Source organism: Notolepis coatsorum (genome assembly GCF_963971535.1).
Source record: "Notolepis coatsorum genome assembly, chromosome: 9".
In the NCBI taxonomy this organism is placed as follows: domain Eukaryota; kingdom Metazoa; phylum Chordata; class Actinopteri; order Aulopiformes; family Paralepididae; genus Notolepis; species Notolepis coatsorum.
In genome coordinates this window covers 51,107,665-51,129,587 of record NC_140173.1, presented here as the reverse complement: position 1 = coordinate 51,129,587, position 21,923 = coordinate 51,107,665, and the positions used below count along the sequence as shown (strand labels likewise).

At 43.0% G+C, this 21,923-nt stretch overlaps 1 protein-coding gene across 1 annotated transcript; it reads right to left on the bottom strand.

The window, feature by feature from the left end:
- Positions 1-4,738: 4,738 nt before the first annotated feature.
- LOC311234287 (uncharacterized protein) lies at positions 4,739-21,532 on the bottom strand. Its single transcript, XM_084321422.1, is given in 11 exon segments — positions 4,739-5,733; positions 8,900-9,090; positions 10,088-10,106; positions 10,108-10,171; positions 12,082-12,244; positions 12,544-12,617; positions 13,553-13,731; positions 15,796-15,928; positions 18,200-18,310; positions 19,570-19,705; positions 21,331-21,532. Coding segments are annotated over 11 exon segments (1,692 nt in total). The 5' UTR covers positions 21,452-21,532; the 3' UTR covers positions 4,739-5,232.
- Positions 21,533-21,923: the final 391 nt, after the last annotated feature.

Sequence of the window (21,923 nt, the reverse complement as noted above, 5' to 3'; positions counted from 1 at the left end):
TTAGTCGTATGCCAATTCCCAGTCCCTTCCTGGTCGCTGCGCTTTACCCCCCACAGTCAGATCATTTGGGAGAGTGGAGGCTACCACGTGCTTCCTCCGACACACGTCCAGCCAATCACCGCTTCTTTTCACCTGGCAGCGCGGATTCTCATTGAGAGGGCGTAGCGTGTGGGAGGACCACACTATCCCCCTCACGTCCAATCCGCGCTTAGCAGGCGCCCCGACCGAACTGTAGGAGTCGCTGTTTACAACGACCCGGACCCACCCCGCCAGCTTCTCCCACCCTCTGATACAGCCAATTGTATCAGTGCAGACGGCCAGCCAAGCTGGTGACAACCCCGGAGCTGTGAGCTGGATTCGAACAGGCGAACCAAGCTCACAGCTCCGGGGCTGGTGACGAACGCAATCTCCGCTCGACCACCTAACCGCCCTTCAAATTTCTTAATTCTGAATATACCTGTACACCCCTCTGTATTGCTGTTGAATGATGTTTTTGAGTTTGCAGTCCCTATACAGCTAAAGAGATTAGTTTTATCTGGTATCACAGCGGCTAAAAAGCTGATAGCATCAAGATGGTTTCAACCGGAAAAAATGTGTCGGAAGGTTTGGGTTCTTACATATCTCGACGTGATTTATCTAGAAATATCTACAGCAAGAACTCTAGGTGTCAGTGAAACCAAAATTGCAATGTGGTTAGAAGTGGTGGAGAGAATAAAAGATAGCATATGAATAGTAGTGCCTGGTTAGGAGTGAATGATAATGGATGGATTATCCAAGTGGGGGTCCGGGGGGGGGGAGCGAGCGAGAGCATATGTATGTAGGGTATTAGATAGCAAGTATTAGGTGTATATCTCGTATGCTAAAACATTTTAAATGGTGATTTCATTGGATGTGTACTGTTAATTAATGCTTGTATATCTAACTGTATGTTATGTTTAAAAAAAATTAAAAAAATTAAAAAATAAATAAAAAACAAACAAAAACAGTGCCTACAATATACTTATCTACTGTGTTAAAACTGATTCTATGTGAATTGAATATATGACACTATGTGTGCCTATGTAAAATGTCATACATTCCTGCAGACCTATACAACAGGCACCAGAGAGTCTGTGTTCTAATAATGTTGAGCTCAGTTGTAATCCAATCCTACCTAGCTGACCAATACCTGTTCCCTATTTGGTTTTGTGTCAGTCTCGTTTCTCTGATCCTATTTCTAAAGATGCATTTCCATTGGCTAATGGACGAGATATAAGTCACTTGTTACTTTCTGCTCCTGGCAGAACCTAGAATGTCTGCCCGTTGAAAATGACCACATTTCAACGTATTGTATACCTGTCTGTAACTTATGCTGATTCACTTTGGAATAAAACCATTGAAAGATGTTCTACCTTTCATTATTGGATATGATTGACCATGACAATTTGGATATTGAATATAGTCAGATATACGAGTCAAATTGGGTGAAGGCCCGACTGGATTATTTCACAATTTAGAAGTGAGGATTATTTCACAATTTGGATGAAAAACCTTACGTCTGTGGATCTAGAAGTATGGTTCCCCCCGGCGGCCGTGGAGGAAGTTAATGTGTGTAATTGGAGGTATGGAGTGGACTTGGCCCATTAGCCAGAGTACCGGAAGGGTCACGCTACTTCTGAGAGGCACCGATAAACACTGAGTGTTCTGAATGCTAGACTTACTACTATACTAAAACTACTTATACACCTGCATATAATCCATATAACTCATATATACATGTATATATATATTTATGTATTCTTACCGTATATATATATATATATATATCCACATCTGTCTGGACATACCTGCATATCGATGGCTGAAGAACAAAACCTCCTACCTGAGTCTAAGTGTTGTTTTTGTGTTGTTTCCTTGCAGAATGCTATTTTAAAGGATACCCAAATACAATACACTGTTTTTGGACTATATTACTATATTATGTGTTAACAATACCGACCAGATATTAGTGACACGCAAAGTGCAGATATGAGATGTTCCCCCACTTCCTTTTGTGTGCATATAGGAGGTTTTTTTCTTCGGCCATCGATATATAATCCTTTTTACATATATGTAGATACTATATCTATATCTCTGTACATATCCTTTACCTACTCTTCAGTGGTGTGCAGATAGGGCTGAAGGGGGGCTTGAGCCCCTGCCCATTTTTTTTTTTATATTTTATAAAAAAAATATATATGAAGACGGCAATGTATACTACTATCCGTGAAAAAAATAGACCTCATCTATTTTGAAAGTACCTCGCATGCACCCCGCCCCCCCTCCCCTCCGCTTGAGCCCCTGCCCCCCAAATAGTCTGTGCAGGCCCCTGCTACTCTTACTAGTTACGCTGCTGCAGTATGACTACTACCATAGTATCTTTATACCTGTATCACTGTACATATTAATACAACACTGTACATACATCTGATTAGCACTAGGCTAATATTTTATACCCAGTTTAATCACCTGATACCGATGTATGGCCTGGTATCTCCAGAATATCTGATATATCTGTATTAGTGTTGGGTACAGTAGTACATCCTCACATGGTACAGTGTCTAGAGGAAGTCAGAGAGGTAACAACCTCATAATGAGAACAGCCCTCTTCTAATGCTGATGGATCTGCTAATAAGCCAAATATTACTAGACGCAGACATCTTTTTCATTATTAATGCCAATTATAAAGGTTTTATTGTTATACAGTTCGTGTTCATGTTCTATCTCAGATTTGTGGTTTGGCAAGTAGGCCTAGTTTGTCATGGTCTGACAATAAATAATATTCTGAACCACAATTAACCTTCTGGTTTCTTCAGCTTTCAATCAGCAGCAAAAATAGCCTTTAAACTTGACAGAAATAATAATTTCATGTATATTGAGATAATTATCGATATCGAGTGATATGAAACATTTTACCGTGATACAATTTTTGGCCATATCACCCAGCCCTAGTTTTATGTATACAGTTCATGAGAATCTGATATCCTTGGTTGTACTGTTGTTAAATAAAGGTTTAATTACTGCACTTACCAACGTTCACTCTGTGCCATCTGTCAGTCGGTCCAGCATTCTATTGCCCGTCTTTCTACTGTACTTTCAGCTGCCAGTGTGTAACAAGACACTGCTGTAAAGGACGGCGTACAGTCAGTGTGCTCACCGGGTATAGATGAAGGTTTTGAACTGTAGTGCATCCACCAGGCACCTCTATGTACTGGGTACTGTAGTGCATCCACCAGGCACCTCTATGTACTGGGTACTGTAGTGCATCCACCAGGCACCTCTATGTACTGGGTACTGTAGTGCATCCACCAGGCACCTCTATGTACTGGGTACTGTAGTGCATCCACCAGGCACCTCTATGTACTGGGTACTGTAGTGCATCCACCAGGCACCTCTATGTACTGGGTACTGTAGTGCATCCACCAGGCACCTCTATGTACTGGGTACTGTAGTGCATCCACCAGGCACCTCTATGTACTGGGTACACAAAAGGAAATACAGTACATCCATCTCAACAAGTTCTTTATATATAAAGATATTATGTAAAATCTTATTTTCTCAAATCAAGCTATATTACATTGGAGTGAGTTGCCTTATTTCAAGCTATTGTCATTTCAGTGACATTTTCTCACCTCATTTATCACATTTAATGTTTTATGAAAACAAGAATTTAAGATTCAACGCAAGCTTAAAATACCTTTAACACTTTGAGTGCCAGCCACAGCATAATTAGTTATTTCATGCCAACCGTTGAGTGCCAGGAACGAGATATGCCGTTTTTTTAATCGTTGTTTTTTTTATTAGCGATTTCCATTCATATTTCATCAATCTAGCCTCTCGCCGTTACCACTGGCACTCTCTCTGAGCTTGAATTGGGAAAATACCACCCCCTATCGTCTCTCCGGATGGTACTGCACCCCATTGGATAAAAAAATTGTCCGGATTCCACATTTTACTTGTCAGGCATGTAATACAAGCCGATCCCATTCATTGCCCACCACCAGAACAGTGTGGAATATATGTTTCCAGTACCCAGCGTTGGATGAATAAACGCAATCGATATTTGGAATGGCGATCAGGAATTGGAATAATCTTTTTGGAGAACATCTGATCTGAGGTAAGGAATCTATTTTACCAGTATTGGGATAATCAGAGCTGTTTTCACCTATCAACGTGTCCCATATGTGTGTGTGGCTGTGAGTGTGTGTAGCTGATCAGGAAATAAGAGAATAGATTTTTCAGCCCACTTCTATAGTGTGCATAAGTACACATACTATCAATAATCTAGCTTTTATTTGAAAACGATTCATAAATAGGCAGAAAAATGACAACGTGTTTCTGTATTACAGTAAAGCGCGATTCCTGCAGAATCTTTTTTTCTTTCTGAACGTTTACAAAAACGAGCGTTTTTCTAAATGGTATCAAATGGAAATGAACCGATTAAAAAACAATCCGTTTCGACAATGTTGACTACAAACAAGTCATTGATAAGCGACGGCCGTATTAGACACAGCCATAATTTAAGATATAGTTTATGCGTTCACAAATGAGAGTGCTCTGTCATTGAATAGAGCGGTCGGCACTCTGTGTTAAAATACTTTTTTCGCAGTGTGGCTTTAAATGTCCATGCATAAAACAGTCCGAGGGGGGGGGGGGGGGGCAGACAAGGTTATTGTAATGGCAACTCACACGTTCTGAACCCTGAAGTATTTGCATTAGTTCAATCATCACGCGTTTATTTCACTGAAGTGTAAAAGTATACCGACAAGGAATATAAAAACACATTAGAGGTGAGACGTCACATTCAAGTTAGAAGCTTTCCTGCTAAAACACAGTTTTAGAAATCGCTCTGCGTGTTGCGCGAAGCTCCACAGGACGACGTCACCGTTCCCTGGAACCTTGTTTACTTTAAAATAGCTCAGTGTCTTCACTAAAACCTAACTACGAGTCTCATCTGTTTGGCCTAGAGGCCCGCTTTGTCTGCAACACATCTAGTCTATAGTATATCAAAATATAACATCAATATATAAACAACATTCAAGTGCAATATCTTATATGGTGGTAGTCACAGTTATTGAGGAATCTAAAAGGAAAATATGACCACGACAAAGACAAACAATACTGTCAACTGAAAAGCGGTTAGTCAGTGAGCTGGGACACGGGTGTTTCTTTGAGAGAGAGAACGCACGGGGGGAGACCGTGTTTGACGGTCTCCTAAATGTCTACGGCGATCTTGTCGCGTCTCGTCGGCACCACGCCCAACTGTCGCCTTCCCTCCAGCAGGAAGGACAACACCGTGGCCCAGCGCTCCCCCAGCGACCTGCGCTCGGAGGTGGCCTCGTCGCTCTGTCTGTAGTAGGTGGTGGTCCCCAGGGCTATAGCGTCCAGCTGCTCCATCAGCAGCCACGCCTCCCAGAAGAGCGTCAGCGCGTTCATCATCGCCATGACCACCACCCAGAACTCCGCCCCCAGCAGCGAGAGCCACGGCGACGACGACGACGGGACGCGGTTCCCCGCCGGCATCTTGGCGTGCAGGTAGTCGGCGGCCGTGGCGAGGAAGAGGACGTGGGCGAGCGCCATGGAGAGGACGAAGAAGAGGAAGAGGCGGTGGTTGCCCCTGCCTATGCAGCGGTTGAGGAAGAGGCAGTGGTGGTCGTAGTCCCTCACGCAGACGTCGCACAGCTTGCAGTGTTTACTGTGGTCCGGCTGGAACAGCTGAGACAAGAGACGAGAGATAAGACAAGAGACGAGAGACGAGAGATAAGAGACAAGAGACAAGAGACGAGAGACGAGAGATAAGAGACAAGAGACGAGAGACGAGAGACGAGAGATAAGACAAGAGACGAGAGGCGAGAGATAAGACAAGAGACGAGAGACAAGAGACAAGAGACAAGAGACGAGAGACGAGAGACGAGAGATAAGACAAGAGACGAGAGGCGAGAGATAAGACAAGAGACGAGAGACGAGAGGCGAGAGATAAGACAAGAGACGAGAGACGAGAGGCGAGAGATAAGACAAGAGACGAGAGACGAGACGAGAGACGAGAGACAAGAGACGAGAGACAAGAGACAAGAGACGAGAGACGAGAGATAAGACAAGAGACAAGAGACAAGAGACGAGAGACGAGAGATAAGACAAGAGACAAGAGACGAGAGACAAGAGACGAGAGACGAGAGATAAGACAAGAGACGAGAGACGAGGCGAGAGATAAGACAAGAGACGAGAGACGAGAGATGAGAGACGAGACGAGAGACGAGAGATAAGACAAGAGACGAGAGACGAGAGATAAGACAAGAGACGAGAGACGAGAGATAAGACAAGAGACGAGACGAGAGACAAGACAAGACAAGAGAGACGAGAGATAAGACAAGAGACGAGAGATAAGACAAGAGACGAGAGACGAGAGACGAGAGATAAGACAAGAGACGAGAGGCGAGAGATAAGACAAGAGACGAGAGACAAGAGACGAGAGACGAGAGATAAGACAAGAGACGAGAGACGAGAGGCGAGAGATAAGACAAGAGACGAGAGACGAGAGGCGAGAGATAAGACAAGAGACGAGAGACGAGACGAGAGACGAGAGACAAGAGACAAGAGACAAGAGACGAGAGACGAGAGATAAGACAAGAGACAAGAGACAAGAGACGAGAGATGAGAGACGAGAGATAAGACAAGAGACAAGAGACGAGAGACAAGACAAGAGACGAGAGACGAGAGGCGAGAGATAAGACAAGAGACGAGAGACGAGAGACGAGAGATGAGAGACGAGACGAGACGAGAGACGAGAGACGAGAGATAAGACAAGAGACGAGAGACGAGAGATAAGACAAGAGACGAGAGACGAGAGATAAGACAAGAGACGAGACGAGAGACAAGACAAGAGACGAGAGACGAGAGATAAGACAAGAGACGAGAGATAAGACAAGAGACGAGAGATAAGAGACAAGAGACGAGAGATAAGACAAGAGACGAGAGATAAGAGACGAGAGATAAGACAAGAGACGAGAGACAAGAGATAAGAGACGAGAGATAAGAGACGAGAGACAAGACAAGAGACGAGAGATAAGAGATAAGACAAGAGACGAGAGACGAGACGAGAGACAAGACAAGAGACGAGAGATAAGACAAGAGACGAGAGATAAGAGACGAGAGATAAGACAAGAGACGAGAGACAAGAGACGAGAGATAAGACAAGAGACGAGAGACGAGAGATAAGAGACAAGACAAGAGACGAGACGAGAGATAAGAGACGAGACGAGAGACGAGACGAGAGACGAGAGATAAGACAAGAGACGAGAGACGAGACGAGAGACAAGACGAGAGATAAGAGACGAGAGATAAGAGACGAGAGATAAGAGACGAGACAAGAGATAAGAGACGAGAGACGAGAGATAAGAGACGAGACGAGAGATAAGAGACAAGAGACAAGAGACGAGACGAGAGATAAGAGACAAGAGACGAGACGAGAGATAAGAGACGAGAGACAAGAGATAAGAGACGAGACGAGAGACAAGAGACGAGAGATAAGAGACAAGAGACAAGAGACAAGAGACGAGACGAGAGATAAGAGACGAGAGACAAGAGACGAGAGACGAGAGATAAGAGACAAGAGACGAGACGAGAGATAAGACAAGAGATAAGAGATAAGATAAGAGACGAGAGACGAGAGATAAGACAAGAGACGAGAGATAAGATAAGAGATGAGAGATAAGATAAGAGACGAGAGATAAGATAAGAGACGAGAGACGAGAGATAAGATAAGAGATGAGAGATGAGAGATAAGAGATAAGATAAGAGACGAGAGATAAGAGACGAGAGATAAGAGACAAGAGACGAGAGATAAGAGACAAGAGACGAGAGACGAGAGACAAGAGACAAGAGACGGGGTGGGGGGTTCATGCGGCATCAAAGGCAGAGGAGATTAAAGGAACAGCAGACCAAATGTTAAATGGACTGCATTTATATCGCAGATTTTATCAAAAGCGCTTTACAACTTATGCCTCACATTTATCTATTCCCACCGACGGCGGAGGCGACCGTGCGAGGTCCCCGACCTGCTCATCGGGAGCAGTTAGGGGTTAAGTGTCTTGCTCAAGGACACTTCGACAGGCTGCCGCGAGGAGGAGCCGGAATCGAACCGGGAACCTTCCCGATTACCAAACGGCATTCTACCTCCTGAGCCACTGTCGCCCCACTAACAATCCTGTGTACAAATAACCCATATCTAATAGCAACACAGTCTATGCCAAACTATGGATCCCAAATCTATGACGTGCCCTGTAATCCTGCACGATTAACAATAGTAAAAAAAGAAGAATGACTGGAATTTACAAATCTCAAAGTTACGAATCTGAATCACTTTATTCACCAACGTAGGCATAAACCAGAATGTGATCCGTTAATCTGTGCAATACCACAAGACAACACAGAGGACATTTCACATAATGCAAAGACATCGACGGACATTAGACTATACAACAAACGTAACTAAGCTAAATATAAGCTAAATTCTCCTAAATTAAATCTGAAAACACTTGTATAGCCCAAATATGATAATAATACCTTTGTCTGTGAGAATAAAGGCCTTGCATGGAATGTTTATGTAGTTCTTCCAGCATGGCTGCCTGTAACCATTGGTAACCACTTTCAAAGGGAAATGCCTAATGTCTGTGCAGAGCATATTACTGTTTTACTGTGACTTGTTTACAAGATGCAGTAATAAGACACCAAATGATTATGTTTTTGTTACACAGAGCAACTGTTGTCTCTTCCATTGCCATGTACAAAACAATGGTTGCTATGTGACAGGCAGCCATGTTGGAAGACTACACAAACAAAGTAAGTCATAGTGCATCCATGCCCCCCAGAGTGGTCTGCTTACCTCACAGTAGGGGCAAAACCGATGCGGACTCTCGTTGTTCTCCACAAGGTCAGCGACACAGGAGAACCGGGGGTCCGCGTCCGCCCTATCCAGGGTCCCAGGGCCTTGGGTCAGAACCTTACAGAACAAACCCAACACCAGGGAGAAGTGGACCATCGACACCTGGACCAGAGCGCTAGTGGGCCACACACGTTTACAGGTTAAGGATCAACATTGTGGTCTAGCAGCGATAGGAGCCAGAGATGCAACCATAACGTTTGACAAAATCCAAAAGTAGATACAATAGATAGATACGACAAAACATGTTAGAGAAACACGCCAACATTATAGGCAATGAGCTTACCGTCTACCTGGCTGCACGCTAGCTTAGCTTAGCACAAATTAATGGAAGCGGATGCGTAGTGGCTAGCCCAGGCGTTGGCCAAAAAGACAAGTTTTAAAGGAACACGCCAAGATTTGGGGAAATTAGCTTACCGTCTTCTCCAGAGAAATACAAGAAGATAGATACCAGTTTCCTCTTTGTGCGTTCAGTAGAAAGCTATTTGGCTGCATGTTAGCCTAGCTTAGCACAATGAATGGAAGCGGACAGTGCCGGTCTGCTTCCAGTCATTGTGCTAAGCTAGGCTAACATGCAGCCAGATAACTTTCTACTGAATGCACAGAGAGAAAACTGGTATCTATCTTCTTGTCTCTCTCTGGAGAAGACGGTAAGCTAATTTTCCCAAATGTTGGCGTGTTCTTTTAAGCTAGGCTAGCCGCTACACATCCGCTTCCATTCATTTGTGCTAAGCTAGGCTAACGTGCAGCCAGATAGCTTTCTACTGAACGCACAGAGAGGAAACTGGTATCTTATCTTCTTGTCTGACTCTGGGGAAGACGGTAAGCGCATTTCCTCTAATGTTGCCGTGTTCCGTTAAAACGTGGCTTTTGCTCAGACATCAGGTCTGACCAAGATCTAACGGTCTGATGAAGATCTTCATGGCAGACATGAGGTGTTTGATTTCAACAGTACTACAGGTCGTTTTTAATGGAGAAAGTATGACACCTGTGTAGTTGCGAGTAAACTTTTGTCATTTACACATGAACATCATATATTAACGTCCAAGGTAACACACAAACAATTTCTTAATATACAATAAATGAAGACAGTCCTACAGATCAAACCGGTTTCTGTGCAGATAAGGATATTCAGCATGATTTTGCCATAGGAAGCAGAGCAGAGTGTGCACCAAGCCGGCGATGAGAGTACCCAGGTACACAGGGTTGGGTAACCTGAAACAGAGACACGTCACATCTCATCACTTCTGTTAAAAGACTAATGAGAACACGTACAATATGTAATACAGTACTGTTTGGCAGCGAGCTGCTGTAATGTGTTTCAGGCTCGGAAGTCAACACCAGTCAAGTGCAAAATGTAGGTATATTTTCTAATTAGGTATATTTAACCTGTACAATTCAGAGGGTAAACTACACCAGTAATCTACACCATGGTAGTCGGTGAAACCGATGTTACCGTTATGTGTTCAGACGTCCACCAAGTACATTACTTGCCCACCACCTGCACCGGTGTATGCTTTTCTTTTTCTTTTTTTATAAAAATAAATAAATAAGAAATTACTTTTATTTTTATAAACCCCACATTTTCGCATTTCAGTGCCCACATTCCTCAAATAAAAAAAACTTGAATTTGTAAAATACTAAGTGTGTTTTATCAATACTTAGTCAGACAACCTTATAAAGTGAACGTGTATGCACTGACAGCAGATCTATCTCATAGGTCTCTGTGCAGCGGAGTCAGAGCACAGAGGAGCAGCACAGAGTAGCTTAAGTTTAACTTTCACTGAGAGTAGATTAAACGTCACGTGAAGAAGAGAAAGGAGGCTCTAGAGACAACAGGTTACACAACGATGGCAGAGGATTTGGAAATATTTCGGATTAAACTGTGCATTTCCACGCAGCTCGACTGGAGAGGAGCCGAGGACCAGTCCAGACTAGCAACAGTATGTTTGCGCAATGCGACTGCGGCTACATTGATCTGTCAATGAAAGGATAGAAAAGTGACAGAAGGTATTACTGTCCGTTGGTTTATTTTTTTTAATTAGAACATAACGTCAACTCTGTCTGTACGAAGAATCAACAAATGGATACTAGTTATACAGAGCAACGTGTCATGTATTCAGAGCAACGTGTCATGTATTCAGAGCAACGTGTCATGGATTCAGAGCAACGTGTCATGGATTCAGAGCAACGTGTCATGGATTCAGAGCAACGCGTCATGGATTCAGAGCAACGTGTCATGGATTCAGAGCAACGCGTCATGGATTCAGAGCAACGCGTCATGGATTCAGAGCAACGTGTCATGGATTCAGAGCAATGCGTCATGGATTCAGAGCAACGTGTCATGGATTCAGAGCAACGTGTCATGGATTCAGAGCAGCAACGTGTCATGGATTCAGAGCAACGTGTCATGGATTCAGAGCAACGCGTCATGGATTCAGAGCAACGTGTCATGGATTCAGAGCAACGTGTCATCATCAGCACTCCGCTTCCTTTACGTTCCGCTGACACCGGAAACATTTACAATTACACCAATCACAGCAATGTTGTTGAATTTGTAACCTAGCAACGCCTTTCGTTAACTGCTCCATTTTTCCATCCTACAACAGCAAAACAGCAGAAAACGGGTTGGCTATTATAAACATCTCCCAGCAGGGGTATATCACTCCCTCTCGTGTATCATTGGTTGATCTTAGACCCTGGTAGACTAGTACCTACTGTATATGCGCAGTGTAGGGGTGTAACGATGCATCGATTAATCGAAATGCATCGATTCTAATGCGACGATTCAACTGCATCGATTTGAAAATGTTAGAATAGATTATAATCAAAATTAATTGAAAAATACTTTTTTTTTTCTGTATTGTTTTTATTGACCTATAGTCCATTCATGTGAGTGAATCAGTTCCCCCAACCACATTTGTGTATTCACATTTTTTTGGGGAATTAACCGATAGAAAATGTATCGAAAATGTATCGAAAATGAATCGCATCGAATCTAATCGTGGTCAAATGAAGAGATTTCATGATGCATTGAATCGTTGCCTGAAGAATCGTAATCGAATTTAATTGTTGTGAGGTCGCATCGTTACACCCCTAATATGCGCAGTGTGATGTAGACTGACCTCTGGTAGGTGGTCATGCGGTGGTACTGGGTGAAGATGCTCCTGGCCAGCCAGGGGAAACACAGAGCACAGATCAGCCCACCGTAACCCCCCAGCATGGCCGCTATCAGCAGGATGGCTGCTCCGCTCAGAGTGGGGAACAGCAGGGTCCAGTAGTACAGCACTGGTTAGAAAACACACACATGCACACACATGCGCACACACATGCGCACACACATGCGCGCGCACACACACACACACACACACACACACACACACACACACACACACACACACACACACACACACACACACACACACACACACACACACACACACACACACACACACACACACACACACACACACACACACACACACACACACAGTCATTACAAGTACTGTATCATCAATATTGCTGTATCCGACCTTGTAAAAAAAAGACTAATTTGTATACTTAAAAATATGATGATATTTATTTACCATGAGACTCTTTGGGCTTGTGGTGGATGGGCTCATTGGTGTATCGACTCAGCAGTTTGGTGAGTTGCTGGTGTCTGGGTAAAACAAGGGATTCAAATGTACCTCCAGTATAATCAGCATTTCAGTCACCATACATGAATGTGTGGGTGCAATACTTGCTATGGGATATAACTCATTTGATTGGTGTGAATCATAATGCTATGGCCTGGCTTCAGTCACCACATCTTAATCCAACTGAACACCTATGGGAGATTTTCTTACTGTCTTTACTACCATAATGTACTATTCTACTATGTCTATACTATATACTATGTACTGTACTACTATGCCTATACTACTACCTACTATGCTACTACTGTATGTCTATACTACTAAATTTCTTATGACTATGTCCTTGTGTGAGTAGGGTTGCATGATACAGTAGAAAAGTATCGCGATACCCACTACTCCATTATTAGTATCGATACTTTTAGAAGAATAGCCTGATGCCGTATTTTCTATTATTTTATTAATGAAAAATAATGATATAAAGAATTTTATATCAAGAAATCTAATATTATATTCCATTACTTTTCCTGATATTTGAAGCTTTTGCTGTGGTATCGTTTTAAAACCGGTATCGTGATACTTAGGCTGGGGTATCGGTATGTACTCTAAAGACACACGTCTTCAATCAATATCTAAAATTAAAAAAAATATATTATCTAACCCTAACGAACCTTACTGTCATGCACTTGTCCTAATATACTAACCTACACTGTAGCACTCAACACTTTGATGAACATTGTTACTCAGCTGATAAGAGTTGTACCCTTCCTGCTGACTTGTCGTACAAAACGTGTACAGTAAGTCGCTTTGGATAAAAGCGTCAGCTAAATGACTAAATGTAAATGTTTCACAAGTCTTTCTTTTCATCCGTCTGTGTATACATTCAGTATGCATACTATATTATCTACTATCTCCTACTAACTGCACGTCAGTCTTGTTTCCGACCGACCGCTCGTCTCACCGGAATGTCTTCACCTGCTTGCTGAGGTCCAGCGGCGTGAGGCCACTGTGGTTCTTCTGGTGGAGCATGCCGTACCCAGCCCTCTGCAGCAGTGTCCAGCACACCTCCACCCCGCCCCTCTCTGCAGCCACGTGGAGCGCCGTCGCCCCCTGCTGGTCCACCGCCTCCACCGCACACCTCTTAAAACACAATATATATAAACTCCTCAAAAAAAGTTCGGAAATATTATTTCGGTCGATTATTCCTCCCCTTTAATAATACCAATTGGTATTGTGTTTTATATCTTTGGAAAGGCTTTTAGTCACCTTCACAACGAGGTACAACTTGTAAGGATTATGCATTCGTGGAATGAGCAAAACAGCTAACCGTGTGGGTAGCGGCCCAAAGAAATTTGCCAAAATCCCATGCAATATTCTTCTGTTGGTATTCACTCTCGTTTTGAGCTTCAAGTGCTGGCAGGTGTATGCCAATCACAGGTGTGTGACTGGCACCAGATTGGCACCTAATTGACAGCTCATGGGTCCTGCAACTTTGTTGAGTTTGTGTGTGCTCCAAGCATAAACATGCCACATTTGTCCAATAGGGCAACTGGAAGCTGGTGTTCCGGTACGCAAAGTGGCAGCATTATTTGGTGTCAGCCCTGGTACCATTTCCAAACTTAGGACCAAGTTCCATGAGACTGGTGAAGTCAAACTGGTGATGTCTGCGGAAGCTGGATGGCAGGATCAAAGTATGGAGACGGTGTGGAGAACGCTATGCAGATTGCTGCACAGCTCAATGGCCACCTTTCAATGGGGGCAGTGTCATGGTGTGGGGCGGTATCTCTCTCACAGGAAAAACCTCCAGAATTTGGGAGTGGAGAGGATGGAATGGCCTACCGTGAGTCCAGACCTCAACCCAATTGAACACTTGTGGGATCAGCTTGGGCGTGCTGTACGTGCCAGAGTGACCAACGCAACCATGTTGGCTGACTTGCGAAAAATCCTGGTTGAGGAATGGGATGCCATCCCACAGCAGTGTGTGACCAGGCTGGTGACCAGCATGAGGTGCCAGGCTGTTGTGGCTGTGTATGGATCTTCCACACGCTACTGAGGTCCCTGACAGTGTAAAATGAATAAAGTGTAAAAATGGCCAATATGTGTTTTCCTTATTACTGTGGGATAGTGCAATCATCCAATCCACCAAGCAACTCAAAATAATACAAACAGAAGAATATTGCAGGGGATTTTGGCAAATTATTTTGGGCCGCTACCCACACGGTTAGCTGTGTTGCTCATTCCACGAATGCTCAGCCGAGCGTACCACGGGTATTGCACTACCCCCCCTGCAGGTTCTATACAACAAGAGGTGCAAATCCAGAGCCTGTAGGATAATGAAAGACCCTCACCACCCCAATAACAGCCTGTTTCAGCTGCTGAGGTCAGGCAGACGCCTGCGAACCCCAGCTACTAGGACAGAGCGGCTTAGGCTCAGCTTCTTCCCCCAGGCCATCAGAGCCATGAACAATGAACATTGAGTGCTCAGAACATTGAACCATCCACACACAAGCACACATGAACACACACACGACACGCACACTGTGCACGCTCACACACGAGCAGCCACTTAACACTTTAACATGAGCGGGCACACACTCATGTCGCACACACGCACACTTATGGCCAAAGGAAAGGACACTTTAAATTAGAATAACAGGAACAGTGTATTGCACTACCAAAGCTAACTAGCATGTCCCATATGCTCTGTAAATAACTATGTACAGATACCGAGATGTCACTCCATGTTACCTGTTACCTGTTTACTGCACAATGTTGTTTTTTCATTTTTTGATTCTATTATATGTACCACTGTATTGCACATCGTTGCGGGCAAGACCACCCGCATTTCATTGTATACCTGTATGCCGTGACAATTAAAACTCTTGACTTGACTTGACTTGACTTGCACAATCCTTACAAGTTGTACCTCGTTGTAAAGGTGACTAATCAGCCTTTTGTATTTAATTTTGTATGCTCGCTTATGCCTGTATTTTTTACTGTTGTGAAGCACTTTGAACTGCAATTTCTGTATGAAAAGTGCTATACAAATAAAGTTATTATTATTATTATATATATATATACATACATACTACATATATATACACATTATATATAAAGCATGTGTGTGTGTGTGTGTGTGTGTGTGTGTGTGTGTGTGTGTGTGTGTGTGTGTGTGTGTGTGTGTGTGTGTGTGAAGTCACCCACCTGGTCTCGGAGCAGGTAGCGGACCACCTCTGTGTTGCCAGTATTGGCTGCCAAGTGGAGAGGAGTGACATGGTACATGTCTGTGTCCGAGAAGCGGAACATCCCAGTCTCCCACAGGTAGTGCATGGCCACGCTGGAGAGCACAGACCAACGTTAGCTTGTGTGTAATAAGTACGTGGTGTTTGTGTACAGGCTGGGTCATTACGACCAGCCACATGCTGGTAAATGGTGCCTGTGTGGCTGTTAAGTCTGTCAAGTCTTCCACCAACTTTGGCAAGTGAACCCACCAGAATCAGGTAAACCCACCATCATCAAACTTTGGAATTTACCAGCCATTGTAGCCAGAGGCCAAATAGGTTAATGATAAAGTTATTGCACAGGGTAGGAAAATCATTAGTTTGAGGAGTTTTTTGTACTGACCGAATCTATTTATTTATTGGACTTGACAGATCAACGGCAACGACAGACACTGCCGTTCTGGCAGTGTCATGTCTCTTGTGCCTGTTTTGCAGCGGTTTGCCGTATCATGCTCTAAATTGCCCCTTGCGGGACTAATAACGTTTTTTAAATTGAATTGAATTGAGTTGATGTCAGTGTGTGTGTGTCTGTTTGTTTGTTTGTTTGTTTGTTTGTTTGTTTGTTTGTTTGTTTGTTTGTTTTAATAAGATCCCCATTAGCTTTTGCATAGCAGCAGCTATTCTTCCTGGGGTGCAATAAAATATACATTCACACTCAACACCATACACTGACAAAACATAAACACACCTACTGTAAACAAAACAAACACACTGCAATTAGACAAAGCAAATAGACAGGCTCCAAGTTAATCCATCATGACCTAATTAATAGCATGTGTGTGTGTGTGTGTGTGTGTGTGTGTGTGTGTGTATACATCTCCTTACTGTATACATCATGATCACAAACAAATAGCTGAAACCATCTTAAATGGTTGCCATGTACAAGGGGCTTTACATCTGTATGCACGACAGAACAGTGCATTCGATTTCAAAATACATCACTTTCATCTTTAGTTCTTCCATAGTGCTTTATAAACACTCTACTGTGAAGCCGAACATGTTTAATCTGTGTAGTGATGATCCAGAAGTGTTCTTTAACATGTTTGATCTGTGTAGGGATGATTCAGAAGTGTTCTTTAACATGTTTGATCTGTGTAGGGATGATTCAGAAGTGTTATTTAACAACATGTTAATCTGTGTAGTGATGATTCAGAAGTGTTATTTAACAACATGTTAATCTGTGTAGTGATGATTCAGAAGTGTTATTTAACAACATGTTTAATCTGTGTAGTGATGATTCAGAAGTGTTCTTTAACAACATGTTTAATCTGTGTAGGGATGATTCAGAAGTGTTCTTTAACTACATGTTTAATCTGTGTAGTGATGATTCAGAAGTGTTATTTAACAACATGTTTAATCTGTGTAGTGATGATTCAGAAGTGTTCTTTAACTACATGTTTAATCTGTGTAGTGATGATTCAGAAGTGTTCTTGTTTTTGGTAGGCTAGGTCATGTACACAAGCTGGTAGTATTATTTTTGTCTTAATAATAATAATAATAATATATAATATATTTGATTTGTAGGGCGCTTTATAATTGTAGAGCAAATATCAAAGCGCTACAGTGTAAAATAACAAAAGCTAGCAAGAGTAAAAAAAATAATATAAAATAAGCAAGACTAAAACTAGTAAGGAGTAAAAATAACACTAAAATTGGTAAAAGAGTAAAGAACATAAAATAAGAAGGGCTAAAACTAGTAAAAGTCTTACACCTTTTCTTGTTAGCTTTTCACCTGCTACTGTTATGTTTCATCACGTGTGTTATTATTCTGATTGTGCACAACAATGTGGCAAATCAGGCCCTTTTGTAACTAACTGTCTCTCAATATCTGATTGTTATTATTTATGTGGACATAAATAAATCATTAAAATCGCTGTGGATCGCAGCGGCCGATAAAGTAAAGGCCACTATCTAGCAGCGGAGCGGGGTTGGGGTGTTGGTCCTGGGGTGGGGGGTGGGAGTGGCGGAGGAAATTTCTTTTGTGATGTCTTTTGTGGTGTCTGTAATAGTACAAGTTGGTTTTTATGTTCTGTATTTATTATTTGTATTATTGCTAATGTCGTTATTGTTGCTATTATTATTGTTGTGGTACTGTGTGATCTTGTTATTATTATTACTGTATTGTGTTGCCTTGTTTTATGTTTAAAATGGAAAAATTCTAAATATTTGATAAAAAAAAAAATAATAATAATATTTAAAAAATCATTAAAATGTGTGTGTGTTTGTGTAATCTGAGAAACTCAGAAGCACTTGCAGGAAGAGAATAATGAGATTGCTCTGTGTGTGTGTGTGTGTGTGTGTGTGTGTGATATGAATACATTACTCACATATTGCCTCCAGTCACGGAGTGGTGCAGTGAGGTTTTACCCTGCAGGTCGACCAGGCGCAGGTCTGCCCCCTGCTGCATCATCTGGTGCATGACGTAGATGTTCCCATGCCTGAGGGGGGGGGGGGGGGGGGGGGGGGGGCAGCACCATCTGTTATTGTTGCTGTTATATACTGGAATTGGATATTGGGCCGATACCAGAATAGGAAATCAGTATCAGAGATGGTCGGATACCGAGGTGGATCTGATACCAAGAATCTTTTTTTTATCCACTTTTTCTCCCCATTTTTCTATTTTTCTCCCATCCCAATTTCGTATATCCAATTCTTCCCTCCCCTGTCTTGAACGTTGCTAGACTATGCCTCCCACAGGTCGGTTGTAGTGAGGATAGAAGCCTTGCATCACGTGTCCCCTCCGGTACACGAGGAGGCAGCCTGTCGCATCTTTTCACCGCAGCAGCTCGAACTCTCAGTGGCGAGGAGTAGCGTGTGGGAGGCTCACGCTGCCCCCGTCACTTCCTGCTTCCGTCGCACCGGCGTCGCCAAACCGGTCACCTGTAGGAGTCGCTGTCCACAACGTCAAATCCCCACCCACCGGCTTTCCCACCCTCTAACACTTGCCAATTGTGTTAGTATGAACGACCGGCCAGCCGGTAGCAACGCCGAGAGCTGGGTTCGAAGTCGAACCCAGTGTCTCCTGTGTTAGAGGCGAGTGCCTTGCCCACTGCGCCAATCAGCCGCCCTTTGTCACAGCTTTTTTTTTTTTTTTTTTTTAAATGTACATACATTCAGAAAAACGTGAGATGCTTGTTTTCCCCAGAATCCTCGACCATAGTAGGTTTGTAAACAACAATATATACAAACTATACAATACAAAGTATATGTCTTTTACAAAGAAATGATTATACAGTGTGAGTAGCAGCAGTGTGTGTGTGTAATAAGTGTGCTTGTGTGGTGTGTAAGTCACTTAAGGCGCTTTTGTGTGTCTGCTCATGTGATTATTTAGAGTCTATGTGGTTAATGAGAGCTACGTGGTCGGTTTCTTATGACTATATAATAATAATAATAATAATATTGACTATGTATGACTATGTATCAAATGAACGGTAAGATTATTATTTATATAAGCCATTTCTTATGCAGTTGTGCGTCAGTGCGTCCCTGAGATGTCTGCCATCGCGTGTGCATCATGAATCATGTTTTATCTGAATCGCGTATCGTTATCACACAGGATCAAAATGACGAGACAGCGCTCCGACGCGACACCGCTCCCGTGGCGCCCTGTCTTTGACCCTCCACTGACCTGAAAGGACCGCATTACGTCACTGGCCGGTTGCAGTGCGCTCGTTGTTGGGGTTATCGTGCAACTGACCTGCAGGCGAAATGAAAGGCCGTCTGTCCCGCGTCACATGTCAGGTTGGGGTCAGCTCCATTACTTAGCAACAGGTCAACCAGAGCACGGTTGCCATGCAGGGCAGCGTAGTGGAGTGGCGTGAACCCTCCCCAGCCTGGACCAGACACACACAAACACAAATGTATGTTTTCAGGGGGGAAGGTGACCCTCAAAGAGGTACAGTACTTGTTTGGCGCAGGCGAGACTGGCCCATTTTCATGTATAGCCTTACTGCAGAGGTTCACAAACATTTTAAGGCAAGTTACTTAGGACATTCCTGAGATCTCACCCGACATTGAAAACATAGGGAAATTGTGTGCATTGTCATGTTTACATCGTGTTTACCGCTTGTCTTACTGATGATGCTTAGATGCAGTCTAACCTAACCTCAGTTTAACCTTGTCTAACCTCAGTTTACCTTGTGTAGCCACACCTCCTCTTCTCACCCCTTGTGTGTGTGGTTATAGGTATAGCCTACTCTGATACCGATATCAGATACCATGCTGATAACAGGCTACAGTATGTGCATGTAACTATGGTGTATCTGAACATTTCCCCAGAACTCAAATCCCCTTTTTTTTAACAATTATATAAGAAGAAAAACCAATGGATTGGATCAGTCTATAGACATTTTGGTTTATTATTAGTTATTTTAGGTTAGCTTGGAACACCTCTCCATTTTCATATCAAGGAACTCGATTTTACGACTCTGACTCAAAGGCAATACTACACAACTCAACCTGACTGATGACTTAATGGGTGACTGTTCCCGTTAGCCGGTTGTGACTTTGTGCCATGTTGTCAGTCACTGGAGCTGCGTTGCCTTTGGAATTGGGGGCAGACCGCAGACTAAACACCATCTCAGATCACTGATAGCTCGCTGCGACGCTGCCGTGGGATCAGGCATCCAGTGTCCATCGTATGTCACAAATGTAACAAACAATACTATACCTGTATGTCATGTATGTCCCTATCCCTATGCCATAAATGTCATGATGTCAATCATGTCATGCATGTTGTGTATGTCATAAATGTCACTATGAATTGAAAATGGGGGACCCTGATGTAAACCATTAACAATTGTGTGTATTGAGCCGTACTGTATTGTACACATTCTGCAAACTGTTAAATAAAGTTTTCATTCATTCATTCACACACACACACACTGGCATCAGGACAAAATCACAAGACCAACTTCAACACCCACAGATGATCCACGGGGTCGTTTCAACACATAGCCCAGTGTGCAAACGCTCTTGTTTATTATAGTACTTGTGGTTGCAGGGAATGCGGTATATGTTGGTAATGGGCCTTCGTTATTATTTGAGCAGAAGACACTGACAGTGGAGAACATAGCTTTAATCTGCAGGCCTTGTGAAGTCAAGTGTGAACTAGCCCACTCGTTATAGACATGAATATTGAGGCTATTCATTCAGCGTGTTTACACTTTTTAAATGTTTTTTGGTAAATACAGTAAACGCATTGTTGACAACCAATGGTTTATTACAATCGGTGTGTGTATGTGTGTGTGTGTGTGTGTGTGTGTGTGTGTGTGTGTGTGTGTGTGTGTGTGTGTGTGTGTGTGAATATACGAACCATAGCACAGCACAGTATTAGGCAATTGTCTACAAGACCAGTGTTATTAGTTGCACAAACAAGCAGCAGTAGATGCACATACAGTACAGTGACTCGATGATGATGATGAATGGTTATTACAGTGATCTGTCTATCCTACCTTACCTTTTTGCTTGAGAATTGATCGATCGTGTTGAACGAAGTATGCACACTGTTCAACATTTCCTTTTTGGATGCAGTCAAATATGTCTCCCCCGTCCACCGAGCACACGGGAATCGGATGCATGATGTTAATAATGGCACAGCCTAATCTCTAATGTTCCCACTTCGCACCGACGGCGATTTCTAGAAATAAAATCACATGGGTCGTCTTGGGCTGGCAATGTAACGTGAAGCGATAAGTACGATAGTTTCCGCATCCAAGTAACGGGATCTTTCATTTTCGGGATGTGACGTTCGCGAACGATCCGATTATTTTGAACGGCTCTTTGGTACAACGAAGGGAACCGAGTCATACTTGGTGGGATTGATTGATTGATTGATTGATTGATTGATTAGGAAAGAACTAATGTAAAAGCTAGATGTGTTTCAATTTTGGGAGTTAAATTATGGAATAGCCTTAGTGACGGGTTGAAGTTGTGTACTTCTCAGAGAGATTTAAAAAAGCCGATAAAATAATTCAGGAGTACAGTTTTGAGTAAACATCAAACATTTGTTTTTTTCTTTAAAAAAATTACAGCTTGCAGCATATTTTAAGT